This window comes from Talpa europaea (assembly GCF_964194135.1).
Source record: "Talpa europaea genome assembly, chromosome: 11".
Taxonomy (NCBI): Eukaryota; Metazoa; Chordata; class Mammalia; order Eulipotyphla; family Talpidae; genus Talpa; species Talpa europaea.
Genome location: NC_140078.1, coordinates 59,056,194 through 59,075,176, shown reverse-complemented (window position 1 = coordinate 59,075,176; position 18,983 = coordinate 59,056,194). Strand labels below are relative to the sequence as shown.

The following is an 18,983-nucleotide window of genomic DNA, read 5'->3' as shown; positions in this document are numbered from 1 at the left end:
GCCATGGATGTGGGGGCATTTAGCAGTGTCTGTCAAATTTAGTAATCACAAAATAACAAAATAGATGTTAAATGTTTTTCTTGAAACAGATATAACCACACATTCACATATGGGTTTATAGATCAGAATACCTTCTATGCCATCCATAAAACACAGCTCTACTGCATCTTTTTCAATTTTCACTTTTGTTTATTTTTTAATAGTGGCATCAAACTAAGTGATGCTGTCAAATAAAAATCTAGGTCATTTTACAATTTCTCTTTCCCAATGTTTTATAGTTGTTTTGTACAAAACTGAAGTCAAATGGTTTGTTTCAGTATTCCATTATTGGGTTATTTCCAAGTACTGAGCTTAGTTTTCATAGAAATAACAATTCTTCTCTTTTTGTATTGTTTATTTTTTTATTGAGCTAATATTGGTTTACAACACTGTTCATGATTTAGGGGTACAGGCTCACCCCTCTTCAGATGTATGTTACCACAACACACCCACTACCATGGCACCCATAATCCTCCACCATAGTCCACTGGCCTCCCTCCCCCCTTGTCCCCATCCTCCAGCCTCCCTCTCTGGTAGCCTCAATTTCAAGTCAGATTTCTAGGGTTCATTTTGGTTTGGTTTTGACTGTCTCTTTGTTTTGTTTCTCTCTGTTCCACATGAGTGACTTACTGCATGATTTAACTCTCTTCACATCAGCTTTTCACCGGCTTATAAAGGTAACTTATGTAACCACGGCAGCAGGTACGACTGACATAAACAGGCTTAGGAGCAAAGGATTCACCCTTGGCAAACACTACAACATGAAAGGGATGGGGAGAGCGAGACCGCCAAGTTGAAATGGAAGGAATGGGGATTTTCAGTCTATCCAGCAAGGGGACCAAGTGAAGAACTTTTGTTATTTTAGATTCTTCCTGTCAAATCCTCTGTTAGCTATTTCAAAAGGAAAGCCCTAGTAGTTTTACCACCAATAACAATGGGGCCCTCAATTTACAGATGAGGGAAACTGAGATGGGGGGTAGTTATACAGGTTTCCACACATCAGAGGTACTATGTATGTACAAGGCATCTGCCACTTGCAACACTCTCCACTGTTTCTGGAGGGGGATGCCACTGTAGCTGGGACAGGACTGTGATGGCCCTGACTCTCAGACTGCAAAACAAATCTCTATCTCCTGCTCACTGAATGCCAGCAGCAGCACTCCCAAGTAACCTGGACAAGAAATACAGAATCTGTGGGCCTCCCTGGTGGCTCAGAGGTTAAAGACAGCTCTACCAAGCTATCACCAGCCTCTGCAGCCAAGTTGTATGCCAGGCTGGCCAAAAAGCTAACCTATAGGGCGCAGCAGACCTTTCCTGCCTTGCCCGCTGCTCAGCAGTGTATTTCAGTAAGTCTGCCTGTTCTGCTCCCCACTCTGTCTGGTGAATCCTCTCAACCCCCCCCCCCCATCTCTGGCTTACACCCAGTTCTTGCATACATAAATAAATAAATCTTTAAAAAAAAGAAAGGAAAGAAATACAGAATTACGCCCAGGACAGGCCAAATACCCATTGTCCCTGGCTATGAAAGTGACCTTTTGATACTGTGGATATTGTAGCTAGTTTTATAGTCATTTCCTATTGTCCCTTGGCTCACACTATCACAGCTCTGGATCCCTCACAAACACAGGCAATTCAAAATCTTGAGGAACCTCAAGGGGGTCTTTTAATCTTCATAATAGAAGCGAACAAAACTTAAGAGAAAACATGAGAGTAAGTGTACCACTTTAACAGTCCCCAGGTAAAGGAAACCTGTCCACTGAATACAGATTCCACCACCCTGCATGAATAAATCTGCTAACAGCATTTTATAATGAAGTCACAAACAGAAACATTAGAAAGGGGAAAATCACTACTAAGACAAACAATACCTTCTCATACATCTGCTTGATGAGATGCCTTGCCCAAATTTCTAATGAATTGTATCATTTATTTTTCTTATTAGAGCTGTTTTTGTGTTTGCTGTTTTTTTTAAATTAGCCCTCTGTATATCGTGTGCTCCAAATAATTTTTTCAACTTGTCTTTTGGCGTTTGACAATATTGAAGTTATTCATGTCAAAATAATCTTCCTTTATGACTTCTGGGTTTCATGTCCCCATTCATTTATTCACTCATTTGACAAATTCTATTGAGATTTTTGCTAGGCACCAGGTATTTTTCTGGGTGTTGGAAGTTGAATAGAAGAGTCATGGAACAAAATATTATGAAGTTTAACTTCCACATAGGCTAAAGTCATTCTAGGGCAGAAAGAAAACCAGATATTCCATTAAAAGCACAGTGCAGGCAGTGCTAAGTACTGAGAAGAAGCACAAGAGAGGAAGGGAAAGGCACTGACTGGAGGTCTATTTGGGAAGGTCAGGGAAGACTCTAAGCAAATGACTTTGGAGAAAAGGTCAGGATAACGGAAATGAGGAAGCAAAGCCTGTGGATCCCCAGATTGGTGGGGGGTGGATAATCAGGGCCTAGGGAAGGCCCAGTTAGTGCAAATGCCCTGAGGTAGGAATATGCCTGCTGTGATTAAGGAATAGCAAGCTGGCCAGTGCCTAGAGGACAGGGAGAGGAGAGAAAATCATAGGGAAATATTTGAATCTAGACAAGTCTTTTCCTTTCCACATATGAAAAGATGTGTTTATGCATAATAAGTTTTTTTTTTTCATTTAAAAGGTGTGAATTAATCTCTCTATTCCACATAGAAAGCAGTTTATCCTAGCACTATTCATTAAATCACTCCCCCCTCCCCACCGCATTGCTTTTAAATGTCACATTTCCTCTATGCCATTATCCTACAAAGATGTGGATCTAGCTTGGAGTTATTCTAGTCTGCCACAGGAATCTCTCTATCCTGCCCGAGTACCATACTATTTTCATTTCTGTAGCCTTGCAATGTATTTTACTATCGTTTTTTTTTTGTGTTTTTTTTTTTTTGAAAACAAGATACATTTATTGTATATTCCATTCCATTCAAGGCCTTTTCATATCTGTTTTTTTTTTATAATAAATTTTATTTTTATATTCCCTCATACAACTGCACATGCCCCATTCTGACCCCAATCCCTCCCCTCCTGGCCCCCACCCCCCAAAAAGTGTCTCTGGTTCATAGTTTTTTGTTGATTTTGATTTTCACTTTCTTATAGTTATTCATTTTCCTGGTCCCTTATTTAAGTTTTCTAGATTCCTGCTATGAGTGAGACCATCCAGTATTTTTCTTTTTCTTTTTGGCTTATTTCGCTGAGCATGATCCCTTCCAGCGTCATCCATGTTGCTGCAAATTGCATGTGTTTATCTGTATTTTACTATCTGATGGGGCTCAAACATCTCATTAACTTTCAGTATTTTTCACAGATATCAGACCTTCACTGGTTCTACTTTCCAGCTGATGAAAGAGTTTAAAGCCCACTTTAGTAAATTCCATGGTCTCTAATTGATAGGAAACAGGAGGAGGCCAAGAATATACTAAAGCTTGAAAAGGGAAGTTGGAGGGGGATCTATTTCCAATCTTAACTCCAAACCTTAACAACAATAGCAATCATTTGACAGTGATCAAAATGACTTGGTGATAAGAAGTTTGTGACTACTAAACTGAATGGTCAATTATATCTGTTTAGCTAATCTCCCCAGATGTGACTCAAAAGTCCTGGAGGGATGAGTTAGGTGTTAACCAGTAGTTCTCACATGCTTTTTTTCCTGATCTAGCAGCAGCATCTAATTGATTAGAAAAGGAAATTCTAAGCACCAACTGAGATCTAATAAATTGGAAATTCATTCATATTAACTAGCTAGCTGATCTTGGCCAAGTAACTACAAAATAAGTTAAAAGTAACTGGCGTTTCCTCATGAAACCAATGTGGAAAATAAGTCTATCTCATAAAGGGTTTCAAGAATTAAATAAGAGACTATAAGAAACATACTTAGAACATAACATGACTGGTAAATGCTCGATTAAGGCTTACTAAGATGATGATGATGGTGATGACAATGACAATATAATTCATTTTCATTTTATTTCAGGTAATTTATTCTGAAAAGCCTAGATCCACTCATGCTGGATTTAACAGAAATAAGGGAATGAAGTAGTAGAATTAACTTTATACTTTTTGTGATTGTGTTTACAGAGAACGGGGGCTGGAAGGGGTTATGAATAGTGCAGTGAACGAGCACAGGCAAGATCTTGTAGAAATGAAACATATTTCTAGGATTATGAAGAATTTCCATTTGTAAAGAAGCTCATTTTTCCCCTTTGAAAGTGAATCAATTACATAACCTAGACATAAATTAAAAGGCCCCAGGGCCAAAAGCTCTTCCCACAAATAACTATCCACACACCATCAGTTCATTTCCTATACATCTCCCTGGCGCAGTGAACAAAAGCTGTAAGATGGATGGACTTCATAGGGTGACCTGGGGGTGGGGGTCAACTGATTCAGACAGCTGAATTCATCAATATAAGCAGCAAATTCCATCCACTAATAACAGCCTGTACAATCCCCTCCTGTTGCCAACATTCAGCTGTGCCTAGGAAAGACGAATAAAGCGTATTCCCCACAAATGTCCCAAAGTCAAGACCCAGGTCTCCCTGTCACTGTGGTGTTAACAACCACACATTTGCAAAGTCCTAGTCAGGCATGCTTCTTAAGACTATAAAACTACAGATGCTTCCTTGCCATAATTATCATAGTGGTTGAATAGTAGTCCCTGAAATGTTGCATCCACTTGGAACCTCAAAATGATCTTATTTTGATGCAGATGTAATTAAGTCAAGAACCTCGAAATCCAATGATAAGTCCCCATAAAAGAGAAGGGAAAGAGGGCCTCCCCAGTGGTGCAGCAGGTTAAGAGCAGTGCTATGAAGCTGTTCGCAGCCTCTGCAGCACGGGTTCAATTCCTGGCCGGCCAGGGAGATACCCACATGGCACAGCAGACCTCTCCTGACTCGCCCACTGCTCCCCTCAGCTGTGTCTTTGGTCCCTCTGCCTGTTCTGTTCCCTGCTCTGTCTCTGGTGGATCTTCTCAACCTCCCGTACCTCTGACCTGTACCCCATTTCTTGTATAAAAAATAAATCTTAAAAAAAAGAGAGAGAGACAGAAGGGAAAGGGACAGAGGCTGCCATGAACAGCACCATGTGATGACAAAATAAGAGATGTGAGTGGTGCATAATCCACAGCCAAGGATTGCTGAGAGTAACCAGAAGCCAGGACAGAGGCATGACACCTATTACCCCTTACATCTTCCAAGGGGACCCTGCTGACACCCTAATTTTAGATCTTTAGCCTCCAGAACCTTAATAAATCTCTTATTTTTAAGCCAATTCATGGTAATTGGTCTTGGCAGCTCTAGAGATCTAAATACAACTATGCAAAACTCTATGGAAAGAAATCAGACTAGAAGTCACCCCCCCCCATGCTACAAGGTGCATTTTATGTGGGTGATGTAATTATGTAATTTTTTTATAAATCATTTGACTTTGCTAAATTTTCCAAATTGACTACAGCATACTTTTATCATCCAACAATTTGATAAAAATTAACTTAATGACTCTATTTAAACAATGTTATTACTAAGATTTTTTTAATGAAAAAATATATCTATAAGAGGAATCTGTAGCAATTGGACACAGCTTCTCAAATGTTCTGCCTCCAGAACTCATAGAAACATTTTTGTGTCTTTACCCATGGCTTCAAATATTCCAGATCCAAGAAGGTAGAGACATCCCTCAGTTATCTATTGTCTCCAAATCCCTTCTTCATAAAATGAGATGAATCTGTCATTATGATTTCCAAACAACTCAATAAGTCACTGGAAAAGCTCCAAAGGCCAAGTCATCAAGGATGCAAATGACAGGAGTTCTCCTGGGTACCTGATTGCAGAACAAAAGACTGAGGAATTATATTATCAGAGTAATTTCAGAGTGTCATTGAAGAAAGAAAACACCTGCATTCTTTTAATAAGTCCCCTGGAGGCCTAATTCCTCAAACTTGGAGGACCCACTCCGGGTGTTACATGTACACATAATGAGCCAGTTTTTATGAATTGTGAAAGCAGTTTCTGCATCACCAAGTAGTTCACCAAACATAAAATCAAATAACTCTCTCATTAAATGCCTTCCAACAGCCAAGTGTGCTTGTGTCTGTTTGCAACATGGTGTCAGGGTTGGTAAAGCATGTGGGAGCATAAATTCAAAGCATAGATCCAAAAACTGGATAATGACCATCGTGTTTACTTTTATGCTTGGCAACTTAAAGTTGACTATAGAAGGGATGAGCTATAAACTTCCTCCCTTGACTGTTCTCTTCTGTGGAGGTTTCCTCTAGGAAACATGCAAATGGCATTTCTGAAGACATCCCCTTTCAGAAATCTCCCAGACTGTCTAGTTTAACACCAAAGCTGTAAACAGGCTGGATGAAGCCCCCTTTAATGTATGTAGGTATCATAAGAAAAATGCAAGCAGCCACATACTGGAAATTGCATTCTGTTTGATTCAATTTTTCACCTTTTACCACACCCTATGGTGTTATAGGACTTTCACCTTTAAGAGTCCAGCCTCAAATAAACCAACTAAGTCAGAATTCTCATACACTATTCATTCTAATAGACAGCATTCAGGTCTCCTCCCCAACCACGGAGAAAATAAAACTGCTTTCCCCAAGGTATAAGTTTCATACTAAGACCTGGAGAGTCAAAATGCCAAAGCTAAGCACTCTTTATTGCTTACAAAAGTTGTAACATTGAGTCCTAGAGACCTGGTTTCAAGTCCTAACTCTACTACTTATTACCTGCGTGAGCTGCGGCATGTCACCCAAACTCCTGGGCCTCAGTTCCCTTATATTTAAAAACTGAAATACAAACACTTGCTCAATTGTTGTGAAGATGACATGCGGTGTTGCTTGAAAGAAGTCAAGCACCTAGTAGGTCCTCAATGAAGCCAGCTCCTTCCTGAGAGTATCTCCAGATAGGGAGGCTTTAATTGTTTAGATGTTTTGGCTCAGCATAGTTTTCCCTACCAAGTGGCAGTTTTATTCTAATTCATCATTCATATTATCCTTCCAGTTGTACATAATCATTCACTTGCTTCTTCAAATAATAGTCACGAAACAGATGTCAACACTGGCCAACTAGCAATAAGCATAAGTGAGGCAAGTCAGGTGTAATACAATAGGGAATGGTGGGTACTGTGGAAAAGATGAACACATATGTTCTGTGTAAAAAGAAGAAAGGAATGTAAGCCAAGAGTTGCCGGGTTCTTTTACTTTTCCAAAGAAAGTCCTTAATCTGAATTTTTATACAAAATTCCAAAGGTTGGCACCAACACATTCAAATCCTGTACAATGTCAACAAAATATAGATACATGCCAGACCTTATCATGAGAGTTTCTAGGATGTGATCTTATGTTCAAATATTGTATATACATATCTCTCAGGACTCAGACGAGGAAACTACCACTGAAAGACTGTGGCTCACATAAAATTAGTTAGTATGTCACCCCAGAAGCCACAAATGCTCAAGTAAAATGGATTAAGTCTTGCCTTAATGATGTGTGGTTTTCACCGCAGAGGTGACACAAGGCAAACAAAAGGCCTCTATTTTGTATAGACCCCAAAAGCAGAGTTTAAATTTCTCCATTATAGTTTGCAAATTGTTCCATTTTGTTTTTACATCAGTCACTTCACTTAAAGAGATTGTAAGGGTATAGAGCCCAGTCTACTCAAGCCCATCCCGCCTGAAGTGTACTTGTCCCAGGGTAACAGGATGGTCCCCAGGGGAAGGGGGGGTTCCAGGTTCCCCATCCCACCCAAGAAAGGGTGAAGCTGAGCAGGGAGGAGGAGAAGCTGGATAGGAGCCTGGAGAGAGAAGGACAGAGAGCCAGGAGACCTGGAAGAGGCACATGGAACAGAGAGACATGTGAAGAGGCTGCACTTGCCCCTTGGAACTTGCACCAGGGACTTGAGGGACATGAAAACAGACATGGGTGAGAGACCCACGGGAAGGTCAGCAATGGCAGCATTTATCTTGATTTTGATTTTGCTCTTTTTATTCCAGACTTGGATGGCCCCTTTTGCACCTCTCCTAGGGGCCCCCACCACAAAGGGCCTTAGACTTGCAGCAAGCTTTTGGGCCTCAGAGGCCTTCCTTTGGGCCAACCCTGTTTGTCTGGGCATTTACCCATGAGGGGATGGGTAACTTTGGGTTCTTGAATCAGAAACTATTTCATCTATTCTTTGCCTTCTCTCGTTTTGCACACTAATTGTATCAAAATTCCTTCCCATTCAAGGTCTTACACACTACAGTATATTTTGTTTTGATGCAGCAGATGGCAGAGCCTATTTAAAGAGGGTGGGTTTGGGATTCCTGGGGTGCTCCTCTCCCTGCCCAGTAACAATTTTACTTCTTATCCAGTTCTGTTTCCATTAAATGTTCTTACAAGGACAAACATAAAGAAAGTCCACACTGCAAGCCATGCACAGTGAGCCACATTACATGCAGTATACCATTTAATCTGCAGAAGGCAAGGAATATTATTCCCATCCTTCAAATAAGAAAATCGAGACTCAGAAAGATTAAGTCACTAGCCCAAGGACACTTAGCTAGTAAGAGGAAGAATGAAGACTACAATCCCAGCAAAAATTGTCTTCAAAGCTTGTCCCTTTAACCACTTAATTATAATGTTCCCGTATAAACCCTTACAAGCTTCCTAGAAGTTTTTATGACACTGGCTGGAAATAACACATTTCTCCCCAGAGGTCATCCCCCATGGCTTTCCCATTCATAAGGTAGGTAGAATCTCTTTGATCTCAAAATGCTCAATGATCTCGGATTCACTCCCTTTAGGGAATGTTCCTCTCTCCACAGGGAAATCCCTCTGGGGTACTCATTAATGGAGGGGTTAAATAATAACCTCTGAGTTTTTGAACCAAGAGATCAGAAAATAACAAAGTAATTAGATTCTCCCTCATCTCACCAACCTTAAACAACAGAAGCATATGGATAACGAACCGACCTTCCAATTGAAGGTGGGTATCACTTTCTGGATAAAGACAAATTAAATGTATTTCTGAAAATGAATGACTGGCATTCATGTTCCTCCATGTTTTTCCGCACTATTCGTCAGGCACAAATTGTCACTCAGGGTGATTAAACAAGAATAATTACCAGGTTGCTATACAAGCTGAGATGTTTCGAAGTTTCAGCCCAAAGAACACACAAACATACACAGTTTAAAGAGAGAGAGAGAGAGAGAGAGAGAGAGAGAGAGAGTGGGAGTGGAAATTGGCACCATCTTTTTGAAGGACAGTTTGGCAAGCTCTCTTAAAATTTTCAATGCTCATTTCCTCTGACCTAGCGATTCCAATTATACTACAGAAATAAATCTGGGTAAATACACATAGGTATGTTGTAACATAAGAAAAGCTATTGTCACATAGTATATACTAAGTAACAATGGGAAACAAAGTTTGGCCATGAATAGAAAAAGCTTAATTCAATGAAAACCCCTATACAGGATTTTAAAAGTTAATATATTTGAGATTTTTGCCCTTTATTGAGCTGGAAAGGTTCCCCGAAAGTATTCTTTAGTGTGAAAAATTAAGTTCTAAAAGACCATATGTTAGATGAATATTTTCCATAAAATCATGGTAATAAAAAATAATTTGATTCAATCTGAGAAAATAAACACCAAACCATAAAAAGTATATGTTTCTACCTGTGGGTTCGGCAAACTTTCTGCGCAGGTCTGTGTCATAAATACCTTCGGTTTTGTAGGTGATAAGGGCTGTCTCAACTATTTAATTCTGCCATAGCAAATGCAGCCATAAATGATATTAAATAAACAGGCATGACTGTGTTGCAATAAAATTGTATTTATGGACTTAAGTTTTGTATAATTTTTATGTGCCACAAAATGCTATTCTTTTGATTTTTTCCAACCATTAAAAAATATGAAAATTATTCTTAGTTAGAAGGCCAAATGAAAACAGGGAGGCTGATTTTGTCCCACCAGCTGTAATTGGTCCCGCCTCTAAAAGTTATTGTTGGGCCTCCCTGGTGGCGCAGGAATTAAAGACAATGCTATCAGGCTATCAAGCTATGGTCAGCCACTGCAGCAGGAGTTCCATCCCTGGCTGACCAGGGAACAACCCACATGGCAGCAGATCTCTCCCATTTCACCCGCTGCTCCTCTCAACAGTGTATTTCAGTGGATCTGCCTGTTCTGCTCCCCACTGTCTCTGGTGAATCCTCTCACACCCTACACCTCTGGCTTACACTCCGGTTCCTATATGCAAAATAAATAAATCTTTAAAAATAAAAGTTATTGTTAAGGGTTCCCCCTCCACACTGTGTATGTTTTTTATTTGTGCATATGTGTATAACTTAAATCTTTTTAAGGGCCATTGTCTTATTTCAAATCAGAAGCAATAGTACATTGTTTCTGATTTATTGGCACCAATTGATGTTTTCTCAAAAGAAAAACCATCTTAAGATGCCTCAGATTCCATCAGACATATTGTCAAGTGCTAATGGTGCAAGATCCTTCAGATACATTATCAAGTGAGCCAACCAGCAAGCTTCTTAGCTGCTAAGTAATTTTCTCTACCTTGAGGATGGCAGGCCTGAGTGTCTGTCTTCTCTGTCTCTCTAACACACACACTGTTCCCTTTTCTTGGCCCATCTGTTGACCGAGACCAAGTGTGTTCCCAATCAAGCAAAATAAATCAGTGGAAAACTATGTCTTGGCTAAATCACAATCCATTAAAGGACATCAGGCCAGCACTAACCCAAATTACAGCCCCACCATCAATGAACACAATCGCCAGGGCAACTGAGGAAAGCTGCTTTTCAAGGTAGTCTTGGTTGACCCAGTGAGCACTGTCTCTAGAGTCACCACACATGGGCCAGCATCCTGCCTGCAAAGGCAGGTGCTGTCCAGGAGCAAACCCTTCTTCATAATCATATTTACCTCACAGAGCTACCACAGCCCTGGGCTTTCTGCGTCAGCTGTTGATGAAAGTGCAGCTCCAGGAGGCTTGTTCTGAAAACCAGTCTTTTAATGCTGAGTAAAATCTACATTTATCAGCAAAGCCAAAATGTTAAAGGGATTACAAGGAGCTTAGAATCCACTGGCAGTTCATTGATCTAGTCTCGCAAGTCTCCTCTCTACATGCCCTTTAAAAATGGCTTTGGTCTGTTCCCTGGTTCTTTGGTTGCCTTTGATTTTAGCACCATCTTCATCCAGATTGGAGGAGATGGTTTTTCTAGCCCTGATTCCCAAAGCTTCTCAGACACCCTTCTTCTAAAACTAAAAGAAGCTTACTTGCATAGTCCCCCAAAGAGTGGTGTACACACACCACTCTTTGGGGGACTATGCAAGTAAGCTTCTTTTATATATATATATATATATATATATATATATATATTGTACTGTAAAGGCAGGACTGGGCACAGGGCAGGTTTTCTGATCCCATGCAGACCAGGTAAAGGAGGAGTCAGAGTCCTCAGTAGTTTTGCAGGTTTTTTATTTGGGGTTCACCAGGCATATGGCAGGCTGCTACTGGTGCTGCTGCTGCTGCTGCTGGCGTCCCCATGACGCCGCCCTTAAAAAGCACAGTCTTAACTCAGCTGAATCCCATCTACCTATGCCCACACCCTATTCCAGGTGCCCGCCATCAGGCATGCATTCAGGACAAGGATCCATCATCTATCCTGATGTCGGAATGGCAGAAAAGCCTGATATTTTCTTTACCCTACATAGACACACACACACACACACACACAGAGAGAGCAGGGGGCCCGCAAACATGTTCTGTGAATGGTCAGAGAGTAGATATTTTTGGCTTTGTGGACCATAAAGTATCTGTAGCAACTACTCATTTCTGCCACTGTAGCACAAAACCAGACCCAGACAACATGGAAACAAAAAGGTGTGACTGGGAATTCAGAGAACACTTTATTTATTGACACTGAAATTTAAATTTCAATAATTTTCACATGTCACAAATTATTCTTGTTCTTTTGGGTCTTTTCCAACCATCAAAACTGTAAAAACAATGCTTAACTCATGAGTCACACAAAACAGGTGAAATGAGAGGTTTGCCTAATAGGCTATAGTTTGCTGACCCCTGCTCTAGAAATTGCTATTCAAAGCGTGGCCCCCATCAGCAGCAGCAGCATCACCTGGGAGCTTGTTAGAAACGCAGACTCTAAGGCAACCCCTCTCAAGACTATTCAGTTAGAATCTGCATTTGAACAGACCCCTTGGTAATTCATATGCAAGCCAAGTTTGAGAAGTCCTAGTCCAAAGCACAGAATTTTGAGGTGAGACAGGATTGGAATACCATTGACCAACAGGCTGTGGAACCTTAGGCAAGTTATCAAACCTCTCTGTGACCAATTTCCTGATCAAGGAAGATGAGAGGAAGTCACCGCACCCATCTCGAGGACTGCTATAAGCCAAACACAAGAAGGATATAAAACACTTGCCTGGCATTGGCAACATTTTTAAAATAGTAGCTGATATTACAGAAGCTTTTTTTTTTAATCATTTTGAGAGACAAGAGCAATCAGGATTTACAAACTCGTATCACTTCTGGGATCTGACAGATCACCTAAAGTATTTGACATCATCCTGGAACACATAACTGGAATGCTGGAGACCATGTGTAGGGTAAATAATTGTCAGGCTATTCTGCCCTCCCACCATTAGGATAGATGATGGATCCCTGTGGTCCTGAATGCATGCCTGATGGCAGGCACCTGGAGTAGGGTGTGGGCATATGTAGGTGGAATTCACCTGGGCTGAGACGGGGCTCATAAGGGTGGCATCACGGAACACCAGAAGAAGGGAACAAGCAGAACCATGAGGAGAAGAGAACAGAAGAGTAGCAGGAAGAAAATGAGCAGAGAAGCAGAGGCCACAAGATAATGCTGGAGAGCCCAGAAAAAGTAAAGATTCTCTGGGGGCTAGGAGGCCTGCCAGTCTCCTGCACTGCCCCTCACCCCCCCCCCCCACACCCCTACCTGCCATGAACCTGGCAGAATCCCAATAAAAGCCTAAAAAAGCCACCAAGGTTCCAGGACTCTCCTCCTTTACCTGTCTGCTTGGATTATAGCGATCCTCCCCTGTGCCTTCCTGCCGTTATACCATGGCAAATCCAGGTTCCCATGCCCCAAAGGGAGATTCCTGTCAGTTCCTGGCACATAGGAAAGCAGGCCAGATGTGCCCACATCTTTGGATTTTTCAAGAGAAGTTGGAAAGCTGGATTTTAATGTTAGAAAGAGCCCCCTTATTTAACATACTGTGCAGATCAAAGAAAAACCATCCACTTGCTGGATGTGACCCCAGGGCCTCTGGTTTGAGACCTGTGCTTTACAATAAAGAAGTCACAAGAGGCAGGGAGCCACAGGAAATGAGCCTGAGTTGTAGCCTAGCCTAGCCAGGAGAGCTTAGGCAATTGTTCAGGACCCTGAGCTTCAGTCTCCTCACCAGAAAAATGATTCTCCATACCTGGTAGTATCTGGTCAGAATGAACTATGTCAAATGTGGAGACCCAGCTCTGGATGAGGAAGCACTCATTCTATTATTGCTGATGTTGTTTTGCTATTTTCTATTTTTATTCAGCAGTACCTGTGCATTCCGAGGGCACATCTTCACTGTAATAATGCTATTTTTCTACCCCTGCTCAAACTTTTTGCAAAGCAGCAGCCCAATTAAGCCCCACTCAGAAAATTGGCTCACAGTGGAGGACACTAAGTACTGTTATTAATGATGCTGACTTGCCCATGAAGATGCCTTCATCTTCTTAATGAAAAGCAAGGCCACCACAAGCCTTGCCCTAGCCTGCCCTACGGTGCCACTTCTTTGCAACAATGCCACATGCAGGAAATAGGGTCCACTTTTGCTCCCCAGCTGCCCACAGTGGGGTGGAGAGCACTTTAACTGACAATTGTAGCCTTCTGCTCCTGAGACAAGGAAATCTTGAATTTTTTTTAATTCTAAAAATGCCCACATCTGCCACTAAAGGTGTGCCTAAATTTTTTTTTAATGGGGAGTATGATCACTCAGGGAATTCTCCCTAAAATGTAACAGTCTTCCACAGGATCTTAGGGATGACACAGCAGAAACCCCAAAGCAGGAGGGCAGTTAGCATCCACAGTGTAGGTGTTTTAACTCAGCCCCATTAACATGCACGTGAATTGGCTAGGGCTTCTGTGAAAGTGCAGGTTCTAATTCAGCAAGTCTAAAGCAGAGCCTGAGATTCTGCATTTCTGGCAACCTCCCAAGAGGTGGTAAGACGGCTAGTCGGAACCTACAAGGCCCGCCTCACTCGCTTCATCAAGGTCTCTGCTCAAATGTCACCTCCAGAGTCCTTTTCTGACCTCCTTATCTAAAGTGTAATTATTTGTCCAACGAGGACAAGAATCCTGTCTGTCTTGTTCATTGCTGTATCCACAGAACTTGCAGAACGTTAGGCACGAAGCAGGCATCAAATATTTGTTCAGCAGAGAGATCCCCATTTGACAGCAGAGGGGAATGAAACCCAGGGAACCTAAGTCATTTGCCCAAGGTCACACAGCTTGCCTTTGACAGCTTGTCAAAGGCAGAGCAAGACATCAGCCTTTCACTGTCTGAACTTCAAAGCCTGATCTCCTCAGTACACCAGAGGGAAGCAAAGTTTGTTTACAGCAGGCTTCCTCTGTTCAAGTTTAGCACCTACATGCTGGGAGGCAGGGATGTGGCTCTGTTCTGCTTTTAAGAGATGCCTGCTGTGTGGACAATGGACTGGGGTTGGGGGAGGGTGGTGGGCTGAGTGGAAGCAGAGAAGCTAGATAAGAGGCCAACCATGAGTGGCAATAATTAGGGTACCTTGGTACTTTGGAGTAAGAGAAATTCACTCCTTGGGTCAAACCATAGGCCACCTTTCAACCTGGGTCAGGCCAGCCTTTCTGGAAAGGCACCGACGCCTATCCCAGGGGCCATGGTTGCCCCAGTCAGGGAGTAGAAAGTGAGCAGGATATGGATTTCAAACTGCTAAAAAGAACACTGTGCTGCAACCCAGAAGTGCTTGTCCCTCTTCTCCAAAAGGTCACCCAAAAGCATGCCCATGGGGGAACAGGAAGGAGCCAAGGCAAAGGAGCTGCTTCCTTTCCAGCAAGGGTGAGCCTGCCATAAAAACCCCATTCATGAAGCCAAAGGGAAGCCTTTCTGCTGCTGTTGGGGAAACTGCTTCGGCATGAAAATCCATCTCAGCCTAATGAAAGGGTCTCTTTCCAGAAGAAAGGCTCCATCACCAGCTAAAAGAAAACGCTTGTTTTCCTGTCACAAAATGAGCTGGGTTAAAATGGTCTAAACTTCTCCAAAAAGTTGCAGTCACTCTTGCGTCCAGTTACCTGGACACCCAGCTTCCTCGAGGATGCTAGCGATGTTCCTCCTGAGCAGCGGCGTAGAGAAAACAAAAATAATCAACAGTTGTAGCTAATATTACCGTGTACCAGGTACTGGGCAAGCAATGTGTTTTCAATAACTCATTTCAGCCCTAAAGTGGCACTGTGAGGTAAACACCATTATTAATCCCACTTAAGGGTTAGGGATACTTAGAAGCAGCGAGAGGAACTGACTGCCCAGATGGCAGAGGTCACGCAGACCAGAAGGAGGGGAGCCAGGCTTCACCCCACACGGGGTCAGAAATCCACAGGCCTCTAGTCAGAAGACAACCAGTGGTTTGGGGGTACAGGAAGAGGAAGCCAGAAATCACGCTCTTGTTCCTCACTCTGCCTTTCCGCCCCTGGTGGGGCACAAGGTGGATCAGAGAGGAAGGGGCAGCGGTTCTGACACACCGGATTTCATTTACAAAATTAGACGTCCACACCTACTCCCAAGTATCTCCCAATTCACATTCAGAACACAATCCCAGAGCACACCTATTTGGGCTACAACATTGGCACGACCGGCGGACGCCTATGTCTGCCCATTACATATTCATAAGGTCGCCTGGCCTCGCCTCTGACACCGAAGTTATTAAATGCTCAGGAGCCATAAGGGCTGCGCGCAGTGCCCTGAAACAAAAGCAAAAAGGCTGCCAGACCCATGTGAGGCAGGAACAAAAGCCTTTAATTTCTGAAGGAGCTGGTTGGGGCTTCCCTATAACGGGGTACCCGGCACACATTACCAATTGGGAGAAAGTAGAAAAGCACACACAGAGGCTGGGGGAGAAATCAAAGCAAGCTTTTCTCCCCAGTATCCAGAAACATCCCTCTTCAAAGGGGTATATGAGTGTCAGGGAAAGAGGGGGAAGATGCTCTAATCAAAGAGAGAGAGACTATGTTATGATGTTGGAGAATTTCCTCCTGTCATTGGTTTTTCCTTTTCCTGAAGATGCCAGGAAGGATCCGCCTTTTTTCTCGACATCACAAAATTGAGAGCCTGGAAGTCTGCACCCCAACTTTTCCCAACCAGAGCCCCAGCAGCCAGATGCACTGGAGGGCACCCAGATCCCTTGTCTCCCAAACATAATCATTCCAATCCAGGCTAGGGCTGCCTGGAAGTCAACATTCACGCACATTAATAAGAAACATCTGGCCACCGAAGAGAGTTGACACAGCACAGGCGGGCAGTGGTGGATTTGTGGTTGGGACCCAGAGTTACGGGGGCTGAATCGAAAACACAATTGGAAAACACCAGCTAATTCAGGGACTTCTACGCACTGCCCTGTAGCACTAGAAAACACTGCCAGGCCCACATTCAATTATTTGGGGCCAAGTGACTTCGATACACCGAGGGTAGTGTAAGGGACCCATAACTCTCAGATCAGGAAAATGCAGCCTAAACCCAGCTCTCCTACATCCCCCAGTGTCTGGCCACCACGTCCACCTTCAATATTTGTAGCAGATGTAGCCCCGCTCTTAAAGGAACAGCTTTTGCATTCTTTCCATGTGACTTACAAGTGAGATTTAAAAGGGGGAAAATGTGTGTGTGTGCGTGTGCGTGTGTATATATGTGTACATTTATATACTCATTGTACATGGCAGGGCCTGCCTTTGGAGACAGGATTTAAGGCATCCTACCTCCATTTATGCAGGGCGAACCCGGGACACTGGTCACCACAGGCATTACACGGCTGGCCTCTCTCTATCCGCCCCAGTCCGGTCAACTTCAAAACAAAAGACAACAGGAGCATGATTCCACCACTGGCTCCCTCCAAAGTCGCATCTGTGCCCCAGGCAGAACAGCCTGCCCCTCCCACCCCACCTCCACGGTTTGACTCAACTATTTCTCTCTGATGTGGGGGACTTGGGGACCAGCGCTGTGGTGCCCAAGGGGTGGCTCCCACAGGAGGAAGGGTATGTAGACTCTCTCTAGGGTGGGCATCTAGCCCTCAGAAATGGCCCTGGCTGGGGCTTTGTCTCCCCCAGACACCTTGGTCATGGGTTTCTTAGAAACAAAAGCAAGACCTTTCTGTTCCCCTGAGTCCCTGAGGAACAACTACTGCTTCTTTCGCTTGGAGCCAGACTGGTGCTCCCAGGAAAGAGGCGACACAGGGCACCCCAAAAGATAGCCCCAGAGTCAAGACCGCAGCTGGAGCTCCAAGAGGCTGGACGCTAGAGCTCTGGTGCGGGATTCCAATCAATGTGCCTTAAGACGAAAAGGAGGGGACTTCCAGGGGCGCCCCAGACTGTGACATTCAGGGTCACGGGTTCCCGGTGTGGCTCTCGGCCGCACAGGGAATCCGGACTTAACCCCCTCCGCGCCTCTGGCGCGCGGGGCCGGGACGCGCCCCTGCCCGCGGGGTCGGCTTACCTGGGGCCACAGGTGCGCGGCCACGGGGCGGAGGGCCACCAGACAGGGGCGCTCGCAGCGCGACGAGGGTGCCGGGATATCGGCTCGGCTCGGGTGGGGGACACTCACCGAGCGGCTGGAGAGTCTTTTCCGGGAGCTCCGGCTGAACATGGCCGGGCGCGTCCTGCAAGCAGCACCGTCCGTAGGTCCGTCCGCACCACGGCGGGGAGGGCGCGTGGCCTGAGCGAGCACCCTTGGTGGCCGGTGGACTGGCTGTCTCCGCCTCGCAGCCCCCGGCTCGTTCCGGAGCGCACGCCCGCCCCTCCTTCCTCGCCCGTGCCTCTCGCTCTCCCGCCCGCAGGTCCCTCCCCTCTCGCCGCGTCCCCCGCCCTCCCTGGGTGCGCCCCGCGGTCCACGGGCTCTTCCCATCACTCCCCCACACCCAGCGACGCCGACTTTCTTCCTTTCCAGGCTTCCTGGCCAGCCCGCTGGGGCTCTCTTTTTCCCCTCACCTGGGCCCACCCCCAAAGCCTCTTCCCTCACCCTGACTGCTGAACTTAGGAGCTGGGACTGCTCCAGAGCCCCTGCTGCTGCAGCTGGGACAGGGGGTGGGGGCTGGGGGGGTGGAACTTTCTTTAATTAAGGTATGCACAGACAATAAAATCCATTCTTTTTCCGCACACAGCTCTGCCAGTTTTGACAAATTCATACACATCTGTAACCACCACCAACAGTCCCATCACCCCCCAAATGGACTTTTTCCAAAGTTCTTACCTTGGATGGAATTTGTTTAGTATTCACCATGTGTTGACAGGGGAGGCAGTATGCCCCTAGTTTTACAGCGCCAGGGATATAGTAGGTGTTCTTCAAATGACTATTCACAAGCTTTACTGCCCCAGTGCCAGTGCCCACATTCCTGTTACCCCCTGTAGGGTGAGTAAAGTATCAGGCTTTTCTGCCCTCCCGCCATTAGGATGGATGATGGGATCATGTGGTCCAATGCATGCCTGATGGCAGACACCTGGAGTAGGCTGTGGGCATGCGTAGGTGGGTACACCTGGGCTTATAGGGGGAGTCATAGGGACACCAGCAGAAGAGAGCAAGGGAAAGGAGCCAGAGTGGAACAGCAGAACCACCAGAAGAAACAGGAAGGGAGAACAAGAGAACACAGGGGAGCCCAGAA

General features: G+C 44.4%; 1 protein-coding gene across 2 annotated transcripts in view; it reads right to left on the bottom strand.

Annotated features, from left to right (window-relative positions):
* The window catches only part of PRICKLE2 (prickle planar cell polarity protein 2), a gene marked incomplete at both ends in the record, with an annotated part of 337,562 nt that extends 319,591 nt beyond the window's left edge, over positions 1-17,971 (bottom strand). The window contains 2 exons of one of the 2 annotated variants that reach the window (XM_084247477.1): positions 17,089-17,174; positions 17,822-17,971. In XM_084247477.1, coding sequence (XP_084103603.1) covers positions 17,089-17,174; positions 17,822-17,971 — 236 coding nt within the window. The remainder of the gene's footprint in view (positions 1-17,088; positions 17,175-17,821) is intronic. The other variant, XM_084247478.1, reaches the window with a different exon arrangement.
* Positions 17,972-18,983: the final 1,012 nt, after the last annotated feature.